This window comes from Drosophila nasuta, chromosome X, assembly GCF_023558535.2.
Source record: "Drosophila nasuta strain 15112-1781.00 chromosome X, ASM2355853v1, whole genome shotgun sequence".
NCBI classification, from domain to species: domain Eukaryota; kingdom Metazoa; phylum Arthropoda; class Insecta; order Diptera; family Drosophilidae; genus Drosophila; species Drosophila nasuta.
Genome location: NC_083459.1, coordinates 5,551,888 through 5,573,413, shown reverse-complemented (window position 1 = coordinate 5,573,413; position 21,526 = coordinate 5,551,888). Strand labels below are relative to the sequence as shown.

Genomic DNA, 21,526 nt, shown 5'->3' with positions numbered 1-21,526 from the left:
ACACTCACACAGATAACTAGAGTGAGGGGAATGCGCATTTAAGATGTTTCAGGAGCGGTTCAACAGTTTGCTTCATTTAGAGAGTTTTTCTTTAGATGACTTTCTTTTCCGTTGTGCTTTTCTTTTCCTAACAAAATTGGTTTCATTTCTCAACGGATTTCTTTGGTCTAGTTTTCGTTTTGTTTTTTTTTCTTTAAGTTGTTTTTTGTTTTTTTTTGGAAACGTTTCGCTTCTGATATTGTCGTGTTGTGTTCCCAAAAAAAACTAGACAAGAGTTAGAGACAAGAGACAGAGAGAGAGAGAGAAAGATTGAGAAAGAGTGAGAGAGAGAGAGAGCGAAAAGATGCTCAAGAATTTACATATAATAGAGGTACTAAAGTGATTAGCGAAAGGTACACTTGAGTTGAGTGACTATAATCGATCGTAAATACATAAATCCATTTTTTTCATTTATTTAGTATTTTTTTTATGTTTTTTTTTTTTAGCTATTTCTGTTTTTGTTTTTTATTTGTTGAAGCATTTGAAAACCATTTGTAGGAGACCGTTTGTTCAGTTTCAGTTTCAGTTGAGGTTTTAGTTTATTTTTCATTTGTCTTTGGTTATTCGCATTTTAAGTGGGGAATAGGACGAGGAGGAGGGGGGCAGAGTGCTTAGGAAATAGTGCAGGAATTGCGCTTGGCGCCCAAACTGCGCTCCTGAATACGTTGCAGATGCTGCAACTGCGCCGGCGTCGGTGTATGGGAGCCATGACCACCGCCACCGCCAGCTGCGCCAGAGGATGTCGATGCCGAACCGGAGCCATGTGGCGTCGCCTGGTGTCCATGCTGCTGCGCCTGCGACGACTGCTGATGATGATGGTGATGGTGATGATGGTGCAACGGTGTGCCCGGCCCATTGTTGCCGATCTGCTGGGGCAGCGACTGGCGGCGTCGACGCAGTGCCGGACTCAAGTTGTACGTGATCTTTGCCTGCGCCAGCAGCTCCTTAAACACCTGCGAGGAGAATTGATTATGCTTATAACTGAGACAGAGGGAGAGGAGAGGGACTTGCGACTCACCTGCGTGATGTTGTCATTGTTCGCAGCGGATGCCTCCACGAAGCCGTTCTCCCAGTCAACAGTCACCACGGACTCGGTTGTGGCGTACTCCACCTGCAAAAGGCAAGGATTTATACATATATTCGTTATATATTCTTTTACTTTATGAATAAAGCATATACATATATTTCATACATATTTATTAAAAATACAATTAAATACTTGAATACTTGATGCTTGATTGCAGTCAACAAATAAGTACGAAAGCTACAGTCGAGTGTGCTCGACTATCAGACACCCGCTACATATTTTAAATAAAGAGAGAACAGTACTGTATTATTATTAAAATCTACCACTAAAATATACTGAAGGTCATAATTGGTATATCGCTGAAGTAATAACCGCAGTATATGTGGTATATTGATCTAGTACCACATTCGAAATATACCATAGATTACTAAAATATACCAGATTACCAGCCAAATCAAATAAGAACCAAAGTATTTCATAAGTTTCTTAAATACCTTCTACAATTTTTATCTGATCGTAATCAAATTTTCAGGAATCTATAGTTATTATTGTATGTCCCAAAAATAGTTCCAAAATTACGTTTATATTTAATTCATTTCGATTTTCTGATGCGGAATTGGGCGTCGCAAAATTTGAATCAAACTTGATCTGCATGCGAACATAGCAAGTGCTATCGAAACAACTCTATCTCTTGTAGTCTCTGAGATCTACGAGGGTAGTCCGATAAGTATTAGCCACACCGCCCGATGGCGTCACTATCGCAAGAGAAATTTACTATCGTGTAGTACATTCAGTCGAATCGGACTCGTAGTTTTGACTGTGTGTAGAAAAATTGAGAAAGCAATATCGGTCTCTGATTCGATTTTTGTTTTATGAGAAAGAACGCTTCGATGCTGTGTACGATGACTTTTCTCCTTCGATGGCGACCGTCAAAAATTGGTTTAACGAGTTTCAACGTGGTCCCATTTAGGTTTTTGATGAGCCAAGACCAGGTGCCCCCAAAACGGCTACCACGGAGGATAACGATAAATCCACGATCTCGTCCGCCGATTGAAGATGCGCGAGATATCTGAGACAGTAGGCATCTCAAAAGACCGCGTGGGTCTTGCATGAAATTTTGGGCATGAGAAAGCGTTTGCTCACTCCGGACAACAAACGCAACCGTGAGACCACTTCGGAGCAGTGGCTACCCCATCCACCATATTCTCTAGATTTGGCCCCGTGAGACTTCCTTTTGTTTCCAAACTTAAAAAGTCATGAAGAGTTGCCGCCACATAGACCTATTTTGCAGACCTCGAGAAAAAAGTATTTTTCAGTCGGGTTAAAGAAGTTGGAGCATCGCTGGGTCAAGTGTATCGAGCTAAAATCAGATTATGTTGAGAAATAAATCCAAAATTTTCGTTTTTCTTTTGGAGGCTAAGTACTTATCGGACCACCCTCGTATGGACATGCCATAATTTTAGTTTCAGCTAATGTGTTCCTTAAATAAATGTTAAAACTGTCGAAAAAAAGTAAAGAACAAATTATAGTTTAAGGTTACACTCCTTGAGTGTCCGTTCAAAAGAGTTTGCACTACATTAGAATTGTTTGATAAGTAAATAATTCTCCAGTAATGACATTTACTTAGCTTCCAATGTCGATAATTGCAGCGATGACAAATATTAAATGTTGATTTTGAGTATTTCAAGATTTTGCAATTGCAAAGAGAAACTAGAAATTGATCAAAATTTGAAGAAACTGTAATTTCATCGGCAAAAGTTATTGAAACATCAAATTAGCTTTGCTTTGCTTGCCACTGTACATTTGAAATGAAATATCTCAAAGTAGGCTGTGCGAATTCTGGCACATTAAAGTTGACTTCCTTCCGTAAACGTTGCTGTAAAATTCAGTTTTGGCTCTGCCATTGAACATTTCACAACTGAAATCAGAAAACTCGTAAAAATCTAGTGAAGTGGTAAAACCGTGTGAAATTTGTAAGCCGTGTGAAATCGGGCATAGAAGAGAAAGCATGGAGGCTTTGCAGGAGCTGCCGCCAATTGGTTCCGAGCGTGCTGCACGACGCGCTGCGATGAACAGTCTCAACATCAACATGTGTTCGAACAAGGAGAACGAGGATCTCGAATGCGGTTGGCAGCGAGAGCAGGTGGTGAGTAAAAGTCTTCTATATATGTGTTAGTGTTATGTTGTTGATGGCAACAAATACATTTCACAGTCGCGTTTGTGTGGCAATCCGCCGGTTAGCGGCGAAATGGAAGCTTGGCTGTGTTTGCAACGCGAGATGCAATTCGAGCGCGAACGTTGCCAGCTGGTGCCGTGGCATTTCATTGACGATGCCAAGTGCGATGAGAAGCCCAAGCTTTCGCCCGGACTGACACAGCAACAGAAACAGCAGGCACAATCACAACCACAAAGGCAACCACAACAGCAACAGAAACTACAACCACAACCACAACCACAACAGCAACCACAACAGAAACTACAACCACAACAACAACCACAACTACAACCACAACCACAACTACAACCACAACCACAACTACAACCACAACTACAACCACAACTACAACAACGACCACAACTACAACTACAACAACAACCACAACTACAACCACAACAGCAACCACAACAGCAACCACAACAACAACCACAACAACAACCACAACCACAACAACAACCACAACAACAACCACAACCACAACTACAACAACAACCACAACCACAACAACAACCACAACCACAACCACAGTCAGAGTCAGAGTCACAGACACAGTCGAAGCCGTTGCCCATGGAGGAGACCAAAAAGTTGACGGCGCAGCTGTTGAGCGCACAGCAGCAGACGCGACGTCTCGTGCAGAGCATTGAACAGCTGATGCCATCGCTGTCGAATCGTCAGCAGTTGCAGCAGTCGTTGCAGCAACTGCGACTGTTGCACTTCTTGCTCAAGCGTCAGCTCAACATGCAGCTGTACCAGGAGATGGAGCAGCAAGATCAGCAGCAGCAACAACAGCAGCAGCAGCAATCGTCAGCATGGAAGCAGAAAGTTCCAAAGGTGTCTGAAGACTCGCAGCAGCAACAACAGCCAGAGATGCAGCAGCAGCAACAACAACAGGTGCAGCAGCAACAGGATAGGCAACAGCATGAAATGCAGCAGCTGCAACATCAGCAACAGCAGCTTCTACATGATCAACGGCATCAACAGCTACAACAACAACAGTTGGAGGAGTCACAGCAGCAAATGAAGATGTTGCAGAACGAAACAATGCATCTGCGGCAGCAGCAACTAGCACATCAGCAGCTGCAAGAGCAAATGCAAAAACAACATCATCTAGTGCAGCAACAGCAGCAGCTGAAAATGCAGCAATTGCATCAGTTGCATATGATGAACCAGCATCTGCAACAGCAGCAACAAGGATTGCCGCCGGAGCAACAGCAAGAGCTGAAGAAATTGCAGCAACAGTTGCAGCATCAGCAGCATTTGTTGGGGCAGCAGCAGCAGCAGCAACTACAACAACAACAGCAATACCAACTACAGCCACATATACCAGCTCAGCAACCACATCAGTTGCAGCAACAGCAGGAGCAGCAACGGCAGCAACATTTACGGCTCTTGCAGGAACAGCAGATGCTATTTGAACGCCAGCAACAACAAATGCTGAAGCTGCAACCACAGTTGCCGTCACAGCAACAGCCAGATGTTCAGCAGCAAATTCAGAAAGAGATTCAACACATTGAACAAAATATGCGGCTAGAGCAAGAGCACATGTTTCAGCAATTTGAGCAACAACAACAGCAACAACAGCAGCAACAGCATCAACAACAGCAACAGGTACCGCAACAGCCCTTAGTTCAACAACAGCAACAACCACAACTACAGCAACAAACATTGTTGCAACAGCAGATGCAACAGCAGCATCCAACTCAACAATCTGTACAGCTACAACATGATGTGCAGAAGCAAATACAGCAACAGCAAGAGATGCAGCAGCAAATGCAACAGCAACAACAACAACAATCTATATATGTGGAGCATGTGGAGGTCCAGATTTTTGTGTATAAGCTGCAGCAACAACAGCAACAGCAACAGGAACTGCAACAGCAAGATGTTCAGCAGCAAATGCAGCAACAGCACCAGCAAAAAATGCAGCAACAAGAACAGCTACAACAACAGCTACAACAACAGCAGCAACAGCAACTACAAGAACAACAGCAAGAACAACAGCAGCAACAACAAGAGATACCTGCATTGCAGCGGTTGCAACAGCAACCTTTAGTGGAGAAGCTGCAGCCACAGCATCAACCAATGCAACAGCACACAGCAACAGCAAACAAACAAGCTGCAAGCATCGTTAATACAGCAACAACATGAGATGCACGTAATACAACAGTTAATGCAGTAGCAACAACAGTATCGAAATCATAAACAACAACCAATATTTCAGCAGGTGCAGCAGCAACTTTTGGTGGAGCAGCAAATGCAGTCACTACATTTGCAGTTGCAGCAGCAAGCACAAGCACAGCAACAGCCTTTAGTGCCTCAACAGGTGCCTGAACAACTGCAACTACAGCCAGCATAACAACAACAACAACAACAGAAAAGATGCAGCCTAAGCAGCAGCCGCAACAACATCAACAGCAGCAACATCAACAGCAGAAGAAATACCTTCAGTAGCAGCAGCAATAACACACGCTGTAGCCAAATCCACAACCATTACAGCGATTATAACAACAACAACAAATGCTTCAACTGAAACCAAAATCAGCACATCAACAATAACAACAACAACAACACAGCGAGAGATACAAGCAAAAGAATGAGCAACAGCAACCATCGCAGTCACTTAAAGAACAACAGTGTCTGCCAGAGAAACAGCGAGAAGAACAAAATCATTAACACGCAAGCTTAAAGAGCAACAAAAATTCCGTAAACATATTCATCACTGCAGCAAAATTCACCCAAACTAACAGCAACAACAATTATCCCAAGTCAAAACGATCGAAGAACAGCAACAGCCGCAGCAACAGCCAAAGCAAAAAGTAGAGGCAGTGTGGAGGCGCAAATCTTGCTGAGCATTCACAACAATCGAGGAAAATCGTGTTTGTGATTGCTGCGAGTAAATTTCACATTTGGTACAAGTCCCAAAACCCGAGCAGGAGCCGCCAAATCTAAATACCAGCAACATACATATCAACATCAATAAGCTTCAGCAGCAACATCAAGAAAGGAACTAAAAGCCAAAGCACAAGCGACAAAAGCAACAACCACTGCTAGTAATTTAGGATGCAACAACAACCACACATAACAACCACATTTAAATTGCAGCAACTATAAACTTAACAGACTTGGAAAACAAACAACACAAGGCAGCAGTATATAAATCATATCGATATATATATCCAAGCGAAATATCGGTATAGATTTATATATTCCCAAAAGGAGAACACATTTTGAAAATGATTCAATAAACACTTTCATATGATTTTAGAATTAAACACGTACAATGTAAGGTTGCGAACTATACTGTGGAAAACTATCATAATATATTAATATTCACAACATTATATTATAAATGCACCCAAATAAAGACTTATTACAATTATAAATGAGATCTTAAAAAAACATAATTTATCAAAAATATGTATTTAAACAGGTGAGAAAACGAGATACTCGAGATACATTGTGAATTAAAGCAATTCATTTTAAAATATTATATACTAAAATAATATATCACAAAAATACTAACAATATACCAAAGGTTATATTTGGTATATTTATTCTACATTCAAAATATACCTTAGAGAGCAAAATATATCAGATTGTCAGCCAGAACGTTTTTGCCCATACAAAAGTGTTTCTTCTAAAATATACCAAAAGCCGAATTTGGTATATCAACGTACATTTGGTATATCGGCTACATTTGAAATGTACAATGAAGGATAAAATATACCAGACTGTAAGCTAAAGCAGCAAAGGACCTTTCACTCACTTTTCCTCTTTCCTTTTTCTAAAATACGTAAAATATACTTTTTTCTTGAGAAATAAGTTAAATCGTGTGCCTCACAGAATCGATATCATTGAGCATTCGGTAAGAAGTCTATTATGGGTTTTGCTATTAATTCTTATCGGGATAGAAACGCACATAGACGTCTAAATTGCGTTTGGTAAGTGATGAAAAAATGAAGTGAAAATAAATAATAGTCAATTGAGAGAGACAGAGACACAGAAACAGACACAGACAGAGACAGAGAATGAGAGAGAATGAGCAGACTAACAAACTGCTGACAGAAGATGAATTTGGCAAAAACGAAAAAGGGAAAAAGGGAATTGAAAGCAGCCTCCATTTAGTTAGAGGGGAAGGGGAAAGGAAGGGGATAGATAGGCAGTTAAGCCGAAATTCGTAGGGAGACAGATAAGAGAGAAGAAGAAAGAGAGAAGAGCTCGAACCCGAACCCGAACCCAACTACAAATTGTGGCACAGCAAGTTGAACTTGCGCTGAACTCCCGCGCTGAACTCAAGAGCCCAAGTAGTGAACCAAGCCAAATTCTTCCAAATGAACAAACCCAAACATAAAAAAAGGCAAACCGTGCGTGGCTGCGTATTTTTTGGGTGTTCTTGTTGTTGCTGATGTTGTTGCTGGCCAACTGGCCAGATTCTCAAGCTTGTCAGTTTGTCAGCTTGCCAAAGAAATAAAAAAGAGAGAGAGAGAGAGAGAGAGAGAGAGAGAGAGGGAATGAGTTTGCCCGGCTATCCGGGGCAAACATTGGCTTTAAAACGGCCAACAACAAACTGTGTCCCAGCATAACCTAAATACATAGTAAAAACCGAAAGCGCCAACAAAAAGTTAAATTCACTTCGTTAAACAAAGAAGATACCAAGCGGCTGATAGAGCTCGACTCAACTCGACTCGATTCCACTCCACATACATGCAGGCATCAAAAGTTTGAGCTGATTATTCGACTGCCAGATACTCTGTAAATATTGATTTTACTCTGTTTTTTGTTCATTGAAATTGATCGATTTATTTAAATTTTGAAAAAGAAACTTAAATTTATCTATTTCACTACCACTCGAATTTCACTTCAATTTCACCTGTACGTTCCATAGACCCCTTTTTACAGTAATTAAACTTTACTTGTATGTTCAAATGTTATTCATTCATAAAGAGTGTTGAATTTGTGATTAAACTGTGTTCAAACAATAATATATTCCATAGAGCATATAATTAAAGCAAACATTTTTGTAAGTCAAAAATTGAATAAAGCATCAGATAAACAAAAGCTTAAATATGGTTGATATTAAAAAGTCCTAAGTATCTGTTGCTTATTTTGTTAGTATACTATTATATAGTATTAAGTATTATATAGTATTAATATTAAAGAGCTTTTAGTATTTCTGTTATCTTAAATATTCACCAGATAAACTAAAGCTTGAATATAGTTTAATACAATAAATTAAATTATGTGTTTCTTATTTTGTTTCTATTATAGTTTTTTTTAGTATTTATTTTTTAATTACAGATTTTGATCTTTTGAATTTTGCTTCTTTTTTTACATATTTTGTTTTTGGCCAACACTTCGTTTGTCATTATCTTTGACATTGACAAATATAGTATTTTGTTTCTATTATAGTATCATATAGTATTATTGTCTTTTTATGGTATTTTTGTTTTTTATTTTGTTACTTATTATATATATAGTACATGAAGTATATATCATGTTCTTGGTCAACTTTTCAATTGTCTATACTTTAGCATTGACAAATAAATAATTTCTAATACGAACTTAAATATTTTTGTTGAATTATCGCCGCTTAATTTGATACTCAATAAGTTATTCGACACTCATCATGGCTTAACCTTTTTACAGGGTATTTATTTAAAAAAGAAGAGAAGCAAACACAACACGCGACAGTTTGCTGGTGCGTTGCGCTGCTGGCGTTGCGCAATTTGCATTTTTATTATATTAGAAGTCGGTTAAAGTCAATACACCCAAAAGAAGACACTTGCCAGCCAGAATTGTCTCGACTATTGAAATTGACAATACACTGTCAGCGTGTGTTAGTGTGTTGGTGTGTTGGTGCGTTGGTGTGTTTGTGTGCGTAAAAAGGCACGCAGCTGAGAAAAAAAGAAATGTAAAAAAAGGGGCACAAAATGAAATATCAAGTATGCGCCAAGTGGACCAAACGTTGGTGCCAAACAGCAACGAGAACGAGAACGAGAACAACAACAAAGGGGATAAATTAAAATTGAAATTTGTAAAGAAGCAGCAAAAGCAGCAAAGGCGAAGATAAAGGCGAAGATGAAGTCGAGAGAGAGCACAGAAAAAAAAAGGGTTGTGCCTCATTTTATTTAAAAGTAATTTAAAATGATATAAGTAGATTTCATTTGACAGTGCTGTGATTTATTGCAGCGCAAAAAGGGCTTAAATCGTTGCAGGTTAGACAACTTGATTTAGGCACAATAACAACAACAATAATAGCGAACAATAAAAATAACAATTTAGTTTAGGGCGGCAAATTGCTTCATTAACTAAAAAGCAAAGCAGACCAGTTGAAATATTACTTTGCTTTGTATGTATTAAACTTAAGTTCAGGCTTAATCCAATCATTTTATGAAAATTTCTTGAATTTAGTTGACATTTAGTCAACTTTTCAACTTCAACTTTAACTTTAACTTCAACTTGAATGGCTTCGTTTACACCCCAACTCCGTGTCGCATGTGTATGTGTGTGTGTGTGTGCATGTGTGTGTGTGTACTGTTATATTTGAAGTACTCGTTGCCCTGGGCTAAAGCGCAGCTGGCCCCGCCTTGTCGCAATTTGCATAAACTAATACAAAATTCCATTTGGCCATTTGCCCTAACGATGATCATTTAAGATATGCCACAGTAACACACACCGAAATACACACCCACACACCCACACACACACACTCGCACACACACAACTGCATCTTATTACGAAGCATTATTTTTTGTTGTTGTTTCCGGAGTTGAGTTTTATTTTTTGTTTTGCTTGCCAAATGCGAAAAAACGACAATAAACTGCGATTGGCAAACTTTAAAGTTTGTCAGCCAGCGAATCAGATCTATATATGTTAGTACATAGCATATCTGCAGAGTATATTAAACAAATAACTGTGTTGTTTGCCACGCTCAAAGTTATGCAAAGCTCCACAGTGACAGCAGTTGAAAGCCTATTAAATGTCAGTCACAACTTTTAAAATAAAATATTCCATATTTGTGTGCTAAAAAATATTAAGCTGTTTGTTAGCTTTATTATTTTATATATACATATATGGGTAATTCTCTATTTAAAGTAAAAAAAAAACAAACTCCAAAACATTTTTTATTTTTAATAAATATAAATCTGAAGCCAAGAATGATTGGAATGAATTGTTTTTTTCTGTTTTAAGGTAATTGCAAAAATAACGAATTCGTTGAAAAAAAATTGGAAAACACAAATGCACAAATTTATAAATTAGATCGTAAAACAGAAAAAATCCCTAAAATCAATATTGGCTCTAAAAATAATGTTAATCCACAGCTATAAGAATAACGAAACTTTATTTTTATGTTAGGTTTATGTTTTTCGGCTAAAGAATTACCAATATGAAGTTTCTTTTTAATAGAGTAAAATATAAAACTGAAAATTTTTTTTTTACTTTCTCAGCTTCTGTTTTTTAGTGTCGTGCATTTCCCAAATTTATCACTTTGCCTTTCCCTTTGCTTTGCTTTGCTTTACTTTGACTCTTGCACGCAATATATTCTTTTTGGAGTAAATGAGAGCAGAGACATTGCAAATTTTTCTGTGCGCTTCGCACTAATTATGCAAAAACGTCGAGGCTCCTCGACAAACGGCGGCCGCATTTGATGAGATTTCATTTCGTGTGAATTTCGCGCTGAGTTTGCACTTCATTTGGATGCGATAGCAACTAACTTTGCTTCATCATCATTATAATTTTCATTATAATTATGATTATCATTTTCATTTTAATTTTCATTTCCATTTTAGTTTTAATTTCATTTCCCTGACTTTTTCAAAGCACGCAAAAATTTCATATATATACATATATGTATATATTTTTTTTGAGCAGTGATTAAAACTAACTGCTAAAGAGTTTGCGGTTAGAAGGCTTTGTTTTGTAGTCTTTTAAAAATTTGAACAAAAAGCTAATTAAATTATTACTATTATTATTATTTCCACACTTAAATTTTCATGTTAAACATGGTAAAATAAATTTTTATATTTATAATTTTATATTTTTGTAAGGTTGAAATTACGTTTTCATTTAAATTGATATGTCATTTTTGCATTTATTAGTTTATTTTGTATTTCGTTATATTACTATTATTATTTATTAACATATTTATTTCTTTATACTTTAATTGTATTTATTGAATGATTATGATTACTGAAGTGCGCCAGAGTATATTTGTTGCTTTTAATATAATGATTATTTTAGATTCAACAGTTCGTATACGTAATTTATTTCAATTAAAGAAATATCAAACTAACAACGACTAAAGCATACAAAGATGTTGCCGAAAAATCCTTTTTAGTCTTTGGTACGATTGATTTGCTTTTTGTTTGCGTTCAATAATTGCTTAAATTTCTTGAAAATATGTTGACCAATTCAATGTGTTTATGCTATGAAAGTATTATAAGAAAATTGTTGACTTTGGATATCTGAACAAGCTGTGTAGCATACCGCAGCAGTAAGCTAGAGTTTAGACCAGAAAAAGTTGTCAAAAGTCAGAAATATTATATATATACTGAATACAATATAATTCAAGAGGCATTAAAGTTATTTTGGTCAATAGTTCGTATACGCAATTTATTTCAATTTAAGAGCATAATATCATACTATTGAAGTCTCAAGCATACATAGATGTTGCATGAGCTAAGAAAAGTCAATCTATAGTCTTTGATTTGCCTTTTTTTTGCTTAATTTTTTTTTTAAATATGTTGATCAATTCAATGCTTTAGGTATTTCTAAAAAAGTAGTAAGAAAATCCTTGGCATTAGAGAACTGAAACAGTGAAGCTTGACTTTGAACTCAAAAAAGTTGTCAGAAGTCAGAAATATATTTACTTAATTTAATACAATACCGTCGGCATTGAAGTTATTCATGCGCCTACAGCGCGTATGCATAATTAAATCTATATATAAAGAAATTCAATGAGTCTAGAATTCAAAGATGTTGATTGAGCCTAAAAAAAGTAGCTCTATAGCATATATATGGATCTGATTGATATGCTCTTTGATCTTAGCAATTCTTAGCCACTATTTAGTTTGTCATTTATTCATTTCTTCCGAGTATTTAAATCAGTCAAAGCAGAAGATTCTAGTCTGCCGATTGAATGCGAACTATGTGTGAAATGTTTGAGGCAGAAAAGTAGCCTGAAGTTAGAAATATATATTTACTTAATATAATATAATACAAGCGACACTGAATTTATTCATGTGCCTACAGTTCGTATACGTAATGTTATTCTATATAATCATATAATAATGTCATGCATGTAATACACGTCATACATGTCATACACGTCATACATGTCATACAAGCCATACACGTCATACATGTAATACACGTCATATACGTCATACATGTCATGCATGTCATACACGTCATACATGTCATACAAGTGTATTAATTATTGTTATATTTTCGCGAATTGCATTTATTTATTTATATTCCCTCAATTGAAGAGGGAATTTCGGGAATTGTATGACATGTACATACGTCATACATGTAATACACGTCATATACGTCATACATGTCATACAAGTCATACATGTAATATACATCATACACGTCATGCATGTCATACACGTCATACATGCCATACACGGCATACACGTCATACATGTAATACACGTCATACACGACACATACGTCATACATGTCATACACGTCATACACGTCATACATGTAATACATGTAATACACGCCATACACGTCATACACGTCATACACGTCATACATGTCATACACGTCATACAAGTGTATTAATTATTGTTATATTTTCGCGAATTGCGTTTATATTATTTTTATTACCTCAATTGAAGAGAGAATTTCGGGAATTGTAAGACATGTATGTCATACATGAGACATTCAAAGATTCCAGAATCTGTACAAAGACGTTGAATGAGCCCATAAAAAAGTAGTTCCATTGCATATACAGATACGATTGATAAGCTCTTTGATCTTAGCACTTTTTACTACTATTTAGTTTATTATTTATTAACATAATTTCTTGACTTTCCGCATACCCGACACAACTGAAGCAACTGAAGAGCATTTAAATCAGTCAACGCAGCAAATTCTAGTCTGCCGATTGAATGTGAACAATGTGCGAAATGTTTGAAGCAGAAAAAGTTGCCAGAAGTCAGAAATATGCCTGTGTACTTGGAATATATTTGCAAGTATTCAAAGTATTTATAATGCGTATTTATTCATTGTAAATCGAATTGTTGTTTCAGGCGATGAGGGACGAGGTAGCGGGGAAGCGAGGGAGCGAGGGAGGCAAATTGTCAAGTCGCGCACAAAGTATTTTAGCCGCTGGCGATTTGCTGGACGAAATGTCTTCATTTCGCAGCAATTTGGCATTCACACGCTGCAGCAGCGTGTGGACTAGACCCTGGAGACTATAGCTATAGCATGAATATATGGAGGGATAGAGGGATGACACGGATGAAGGGGTGAGGGGGAAGTTCTCCGTCATCCGCTGCGGAGAGCTGGTCACGCTTGACAAACTTTACATAATTGCTTGGGCCCGAAAACAAAAGCAATTTGCATAGCTTATAAACGGGTTACGAGTTACGACGACGACGACGCCCATTCTTCCCCTCTCTCTCACACTCACTCTCGCTTTCTCTTTCACTCTGTGTGTGTGTGTGTGTGTGTGCGCGACGATTATTGTATAAACACTCCTTTGAGTGCTTTTGCCAACAACAATTAAATCAGTTAAAATTGCTGTTGTCATTTTGGGCCAGCAGGCGCTCTGCGAATTAAATGTCAACACGCCGAAATAATAATAATAATAATATTCAACTAGAGATAGCCACAGAGACAGCTTGATGACGGACATGACTCTGAAATACCTCGCAATCAAGTTTCATTCCTTAGCAACAGGTCATAACATTGCAATATTTATTTGGTAATCTGCAGAGTTAAACACTCGGAATAAATTCTGTTTAAATTTAGCCACTTTTTGGAAGTTAGACAATAAATAAATTTAAAATTGTTTAGTTAATTTGGCACTTTTGACTTTATAGTTCTCTACGAATTTTGCTGAAATTTTCAGCATACAATCCTCAAATTAAGTTTGATAATTTTGCAAATAAAAAAGTTTCCACTTTTCTCGAGGTTTACACTTTGCTCTGCACTTTCAGCATACAAGTTAAAGAATTTGGGCAATAACTTAATAATAATAATAATTAATAATAACCTAACAGTTTCACAACACAATGCTAAGATCTATATCTCATATTTAATGTTATGTTTAACATTCAGCATAAATATGTTTTGAATTAAACGATAAATAAAATAAATGTTTTTATGTTCTATGAACTTTTCTGTAACTTGTTGAATCCAAAAATGTAGTTTGCTAATGTAAAAATTAAAATATTTCTTGCTCGCTTTCCTCTGATTTTATAGTTACTTAGGAAAAACAACTAAAGATTAAAGAATACGATGCTAAAAAATTTGATATGTATATGATTTTAAATAAATAATAAATTATTTTATTTTGTAGTAGTTTGTAGAATATAATCCAAAAATGCAGTTTCATAATTTTGCAAATATAAAAATGAAAATATTTCTTGCCCATCCTCTTCAGATTTTATAGTTACTAAGAAATAAGTAATAAAGAATAAAGAATACGATGCTAAAATTCATATTTGATATTTAATGCCATGTTAAGCAGCATAAATATGATTTAAAATAAATAATAAATTATTTTATTTTGTAGAATCCAAAAATGCAGTTCCATAATTTTAAAAATGAAAATATTTTGTGCTTGTCTTCTTCAGATTTTATAGATACTAAGAAACTTTGCTGAAATTTTTAGAATACAATGCTAAAACATAAGTCTGACATGCTTTCAAAGCCAACAGCGCTTATTCAATAAATGGGAAAAGTAATGGATTTTATTATATTTTATTTTTGCATGGTAATTCGGGTATTAAGGGAACTTACCTCGCGGAGCTCGGTGTCCTCGGTAAGCAGATCGATTTTATTGCCAACCACAACAATGGGCACCGCTGTGGTTGCCTTCGTTTCATGGATTTGATCGCGGATGGCGCGAACCTCCTCGAATGTGGTTGCATCGGTGACATCGTAGACCAGGATGAATGCGTCTGCCGATGATATGGATAAAGCGCGCATTGCTGGGAACTGAAAGAGACAGAAAGAAGGAGCGAGAGAAATGAGAGGAGAGAGATGGAAAGCTTGTGTGACTGACTGAGCAGAAAGTGTTGAACAAGCGGCTTAAATTACAAATAAAATTCAGCGCAAATTTACATATTATTATTGTATTTGCATACGTCTCCCTTATACACACACACACTCTCTTGCACACACACACGCACAGTTTAATAATGACAGATAATAATGTAAATTTTGTTGGAACATTTTCGGGCTCGGAGGCCTCAATTCTTGTCAAGTCGTGAATTGCGCAATTTACAAATAAAATTCACATTTTTCCCCCCATTCTCTTCTTCTTGTTTCTGCAGATAAGTGAGTGAGTGTGTACAATTTCTAATCATTATTATAGCTTTATTATGCAGGAGTTGAAAAAAAAAGAAGGAAAAAATAAACAAAAGGAAAGTTTGGCTTGGATTTGACTGGCGAATGACTTTGAAGCGACAATCGCTAAACTTGCAGAATAATTATTTGATAATGCGAGTAATTTTTATACCCGCTATAGGGTATTATAACTTTGTGCCTAGAGGAAATGTATGTAACAGGCAGAAGGAGGCATCTCTGATCCCATAAAGAATATACGTATATAGAGATCAGAGACTATAGGAGATAGAGATATAGATCAAATTTGTTTCAAATTTTCTTAATAGCTTTGGCTGACAATCTGGTATATTTTGTACTCTGTGGTTTATTTTGAATGTAATACTATATCAGTATACCAAATATAGCCTTCGGTATATTTTAGTATAATTGCGTTACATGTATTTGATATAATTAAAGAAGAATGTTTAGTACTCTATGGTATATTTTAAATGCAGTACTATATCAATATACTAAATATTGCCTTCGGTATATTTTAGTATATTCGGGTTACATGAATTTGTCATATCTAAAAGAATAATGTTCATTACTATATGGTAAATTTTAAATGTAGTACCATATAAATATACTAAGTATTGCCTTCGGTATATTTTAATATTTTTGTGCATTATATGAATTTGGTATATTTAAAAAATAATACCGCACTATTATGATTTTATTCAAAATAGGTAGCGGGTATCTCACAGTCGAGCACACTTGTTAAATATATTTTCAGTATTTTGCGACAATTTCTTTATTCTATTTTACAAAAATTGTATTATAGTTAATGGGAGTGCAAACCTTTAAAAGCTAAGCTATCAAAAGTACAATAAATTTTAACATTTCGTATGACAAAAAACGATTTTAAACCAGCTCAACGTCGTTTTTAAGAGCAGGCCTAAAAGCAGCTTATAATGCTGGCAAAAAATCTATTTTTGAATACACTCGAGTCTAAGGCTCAGGTTGCTTATTTAAACGTATTTATTTTTAGTATTTGCTGAAAGGTTGTGTGTGTTTTTATGAACCATTCGCAAAGGCAAAATGAAGTCTTTGCCAACTACTATGTAGTAGTATTTTGTATTTAGCCTGGTTTAATTAAGAGTTCCTGCCCCAAAATCCGTTGCCATAAGACTTTGTGCCAGAAGTAGCAAACATATTCCGAGAGAGAGAGAGATGCAGCATGATGACTGTCATTATACCGAATGTTTGTGTCACATTGCGAGTGAAAGTGAGAAAGAGAAAGCCGCAAACACACACACATTCACACACATATACCTATACACAAATTGTGAATTATGTTTTAAATCTTTTAGCAGCAGCCACTGGCCCAAGGACTCGAACTCGAAGCCGACCCCGACTCCGACTCCGACCCCGACCCCAAATATCACAAACAATGCAGGCCAATGGCAATGTGTCTGCTGGGAGATGGAACGCATTTTGTATACAGAACTCAATTAAGTAAATTTCAACAACACGAACCAACAAACAAAAAAAAAAAAACTTAACGAGCTCAAAGTGTTGATGTCCCTTTTTGAGGAGCAACGAATTTGAAATACTCTTTATCAAAAAAGTTGCGATTTTTAAGTGTCAAAATCATTTACATAAAATCGTCATAGAAAAATCTTGAATAATATCATTTTAATTTTCGCTAAAGTAATTTCTATCATGCTTTTTGAAGTTTGTTTTTGATTTGTTTTTTTTTTATTAGCAATCATGATTTTTAGTAATTTTATAAAAATTAATAAGCCCAAGTCAAGACAAAGACAGGCAATCTTTGAATTCATTGAAAAAATCATAATTGATCTTTAAAATTTGGGTAAAAAAATAAATTCCATTAATATTGATTATTGAGTAATTATATAATAATAATTTATAATAAGTAAGTATTCACTTTCTAATATTCCTCAAAAGTGATGATTTCTTAATATTAATTAAAAAATTTCTGTATTCATCTTAACCTAAAACAAGAATCTTTCAATTTCAAAGATTCTTTGTTGTCTTAACACTCGAATATTTTTATTTAAAGAGCAAAAGTTTTTGTTAAGTTATATTAAATGTAATAAGGCTTTGTTGTGTTTCATGAGTTTTTATTATTTTTGATTTTTACTGCTTTTGGAATAAAATTGTTTGAAAAGTAGTTGAGAAATATGATCCCAGAATTGTTAATTGTGTTTATTTAAAAAGGATTCTTTATAGATTTTGTTAGTTTTAGGATTAACGTTTTCTAGTTACTAAACTAAAAGCTGCCTTATGTCTAATTATTAGCACAGATCTCGGATATTATATATATATATATATATATTGATTATTTATATATTTATTTGAAGGTGTAACTTATTCAACACAATTTACAATTCGCATAACTTGAACCCTCAAAAATATGAAATATTTGATGTACTCTGCTTAAAGAGCAGCGCAGAGTTGGATCAGATACAATTAGTGGAAACGTCGCCTGCTGTTTGACAAAGTGTGTGGGCCCTTTGAATTGTTTAATGTGGCGAGCACAACTGGCAAATGGCAAATGAAACGAATTAGAGAAACAGACATTTAGTTAGAAGTAGACAGACGGCATCAGGCATCAGGCATCAACTAGCAGACAGGAGACAGCAGAGACAGCAGAGAGCAGACAGGAGACAGTAGAAAGGATACTAGAGACTGAGCTGAAATAAAGGGAGCTGCTTGAAGGACTCCCAGGAAAAGAGAGAGAGCTGCAACTATTCGATGGCAACCGCTGTCTGGGTGTCCTGTTTAGTCGTTTGTTTCGTCCCCGTGACAGGAACTCGTTTGTCGTCAGTCTCCTATCTCTTCTGTCTTCTCTCTTCTGTCGTCTGTCTTCTGACGACCGCAACATTTTGGGCGAGAAACTGACAACTAACGCCAGACACACCCTTTTTTTTGCGGTATCAGATAAAGTGGCCGAATCGTCGAAATCATCGAAGCGTTGCAATGTCTGGTTGCAGTTTAATTCTATTCTCGTTTTGTCTCGCTCCCCACGGCAAGTTAATAAAAAGGCAGTGAAGAAGTGTGTGTGTGTGTGTGTGTGTGTGGTGACTGCTTTCTAAATGGGAAATCCAAATGAAAATCAAAAAGAATAAAACTGCCAATGCCAACACAATAGCATAAGCTGGGGGTAAAACCAAAAAAAAAAGAGGGAAAAAAAGCTGGCAGGAAAATAGAAAAACGGCACGCAGGTGAGCTGCTGTTGCACATGCCACACAGACACAGACAGTGCAACTGACCTTGTCCCTGGCCTCGATCACGACCACGCACAGGAGCAAAAGCACAGGACAACAACAAGGACCAAGGTCCAAGGACCAAAGCCAAGCACATGCATTGAAGGCACAGACACAGGACTCCCGCATCATAACTCGCGGCTCGCAAATTGATTCGACGCAGAGCGTTGCGTTGCGTTGCAAAGCGTGGCGCAATCAACCATTCATATTTCGATTTTAAATTTGACCAGCCTTTAACCACATTAGGGCGGGTCAATTTGTGTGTGTGGGTCAAAAGAGCGTGGGACTGAATTTAAATAGTGAATTCTTAGAAATTCCAGCACTTTATAATTTAAGGAATGTAATTGAATGCACTAAAATATATTTCGGGAATTCAAGTTGTGAGAGAAAGAAGAAAGGGCAAATAGAAAGGAGATTCATATATCATATATCATCAAAATTCCAATCAGCATATTTAATGCTATTCTAGAACATTTTGTATTAATTAAATAAAATGTAATTAGTATACCATAAAAATACTAAAATATGCCAAAATATATATTTGGTATATTGACATAGTACTACATTCAAAATATACTATAGAGTACAAAATATACCAGCAAATAGGGCTTTTTATACCCGCTACCCATAGGGTAGAAGGTATAACTTTGTGCCGGCAGGAAATGTATGTAACAGGTAGAACGAGGCATCTCCGACCCTATAAAGTCAATATATTCTTGATCAGCGTCATCAGCCGAGACGATGTCCGTCTGTCCGTATGATCTCAGAGACTATAAGAGATAGAGCTATAATTTTTTTCGACAGCATTTGATATGTTTGTACGCAGATCAAGTTTGTTTCAAATTTTTGCCACGCCCCCTTCCGCCCCTGCAAATCAATAAAATCGAATAACAAGCGTAATTTGAAAGCTAGAGTTACGAATTTTGGTATATACAGTAATAACTATAATAGTTATGATTCGGATAGAAATTGTCGAAGTTATTAAAGAAATACTTTTGCATGGGCAAAAACGCCTACTTACTAGGGGTCTTAGAATTTTTAGTATTTTTGCAGTATATTCGGTATATTTTAAGAAAAAAAACCGCAAAATATATTTATTTTATTCAAAATGGGTAGCGGGTATCTCACAGTCGAGTACACTCGACTGTAGCTTTCTTACTTGTTTCCCATATAAAAGAATTTCTCAAATAACTTATACAATTTGTATCCTATCTCAATCAAACTTTCAGGAAACACTCTAGTTTTAAAATAACGCGGACAATCGAATATGGCTATATCGTGTCAGCTGTTGACGCTGATCAAGAATATATATACTTTATGGTGTCGGATAAGCATTCTTCTGACTGTAATATATAATATATTTAAGAAATACTTTTGAATGACAAATTACGCCAACTGTAATCGGGGTTTAGCTGATTTTGACCTCTATTATATATTTCGACTGTAGTTCTTCAACGATATACCAGATATATATATATATTTAGTACTTTTGTGGTACATTTTAAGAATAACACACTCGACGGGAGCTTTCTTAGTTATTTTAAAATGTTGAAATAATTCTTTAAAGTTCGAGCTCGTTTTTCTCATTTTCTTGATATCTTGTTACCCGCCTTGGGCAGTTTATATAGTTTCATACAGAGGTTGACAGAGCAGCTGAATCAATATTTCCATTTAGCCCAAATTCAGGGAAATGCTATTAAAAAAAAGATGGCGAAAAGAGCCTCGGAGCAAGTCATAATTTCAGTGTGTGCATTTTCGACATATTACTTGTCCTAGGAAAGCGCATCGACAGCTGACAGCAGTGACAGACGTGGCAATACCCTGTAAACTTACTGATTGTAGCTATCGATAAATCAGTGTTTTATTTGGAATATCTAAGATGTATAATATAAAGAGAGGAAATATATTTAATCTTAGTTTAACAAATTACAAGAAATGTTGATCTTTTTCTTGATTTAAGTTATCTAGGGTAACTGCTAGTCGATCAATTTGATTGTAGCAGAAGCTGCAACTGCCGTTTGCCATTGTTATTGCTGGATATTATTGTAAATAACTCGCTGAAGACAAGCTGAAGCACAAGAGACAGAAGCAGCAGCGGGCTGAAGAAATGTGGCAAGACGCAATGGGGCAAAGTGGCAAAGTGGCAAGGTGGCAGCATCAGCTGCTGCTGCTGCTGCTGCTGTGGCAACCTGTGTCTATGAATTGACCTATTTTCATGCATACTCAAGCAGGACGTGCGGCAGACAGGAGGCGGACAGCCAGATGGTTGCTCATGTGGCATGCAACACGGTCGCACGCTCACACGCCGTTCGCTGTCCCCACATGTGGCACTGCGGTTTCCGCTCGTTACACATTCACACAGCTGAGGCTGAGGCTGAGAGGCTGAGACTGAGATGCACAAGGAGATAGATAGCGAGAGAGAGCTGAATGTAAGGGAAAGGG

The 21,526-nt window shown here is 36.4% G+C and overlaps 2 protein-coding genes across 4 annotated transcripts in view; one reads left to right on the top strand and one right to left on the bottom strand.

Annotated features, from left to right (window-relative positions):
- Positions 1-204: 204 nt before the first annotated feature.
- LOC132796077 (ras-related protein Rap-2b) overlaps positions 205-21,526 on the bottom strand; it is a 62,969-nt gene continuing 41,647 nt past the window's right edge. For all 3 annotated transcript variants that reach the window (XM_060807111.1, XM_060807113.1, XM_060807112.1), the window contains 3 exons: positions 15,267-15,464; positions 1,058-1,150; positions 205-992 (listed from right to left, as the gene is read on the bottom strand). In XM_060807111.1, the coding sequence (XP_060663094.1) occupies positions 651-992; positions 1,058-1,150; positions 15,267-15,464 (633 nt within the window). In that variant the 3' untranslated portion in view covers positions 205-650. The remainder of the gene's footprint in view (positions 993-1,057; positions 1,151-15,266; positions 15,465-21,526) is intronic.
- Positions 2,965-6,652, top strand: LOC132796054 (putative mediator of RNA polymerase II transcription subunit 26). The gene is made up of 2 exons (XM_060807084.1): positions 2,965-3,212; positions 3,279-6,652. Exons 1-2 carry the CDS (start codon positions 3,075-3,077, stop codon positions 5,430-5,432), a joined length of 2,292 nt encoding a protein of 763 aa, XP_060663067.1. The 5' UTR covers positions 2,965-3,074; the 3' UTR covers positions 5,433-6,652.

What these genes read in the sequence shown, in the direction of transcription:
- LOC132796054 (XM_060807084.1), top strand. Translation starts at nt 3,075, where the DNA reads ATGGAGGCTTTGCAGGAGCTGCCGCCAATTGGTTCCGAGCGTGCTGCA. An exon ending in GTTGGCAGCGAGAGCAGGTG is followed by an intron (nt 3,213 to 3,278) that starts GTGAGTAAAAGT and finishes TACATTTCACAG; the next exon opens with TCGCGTTTGTGTGGCAATCC.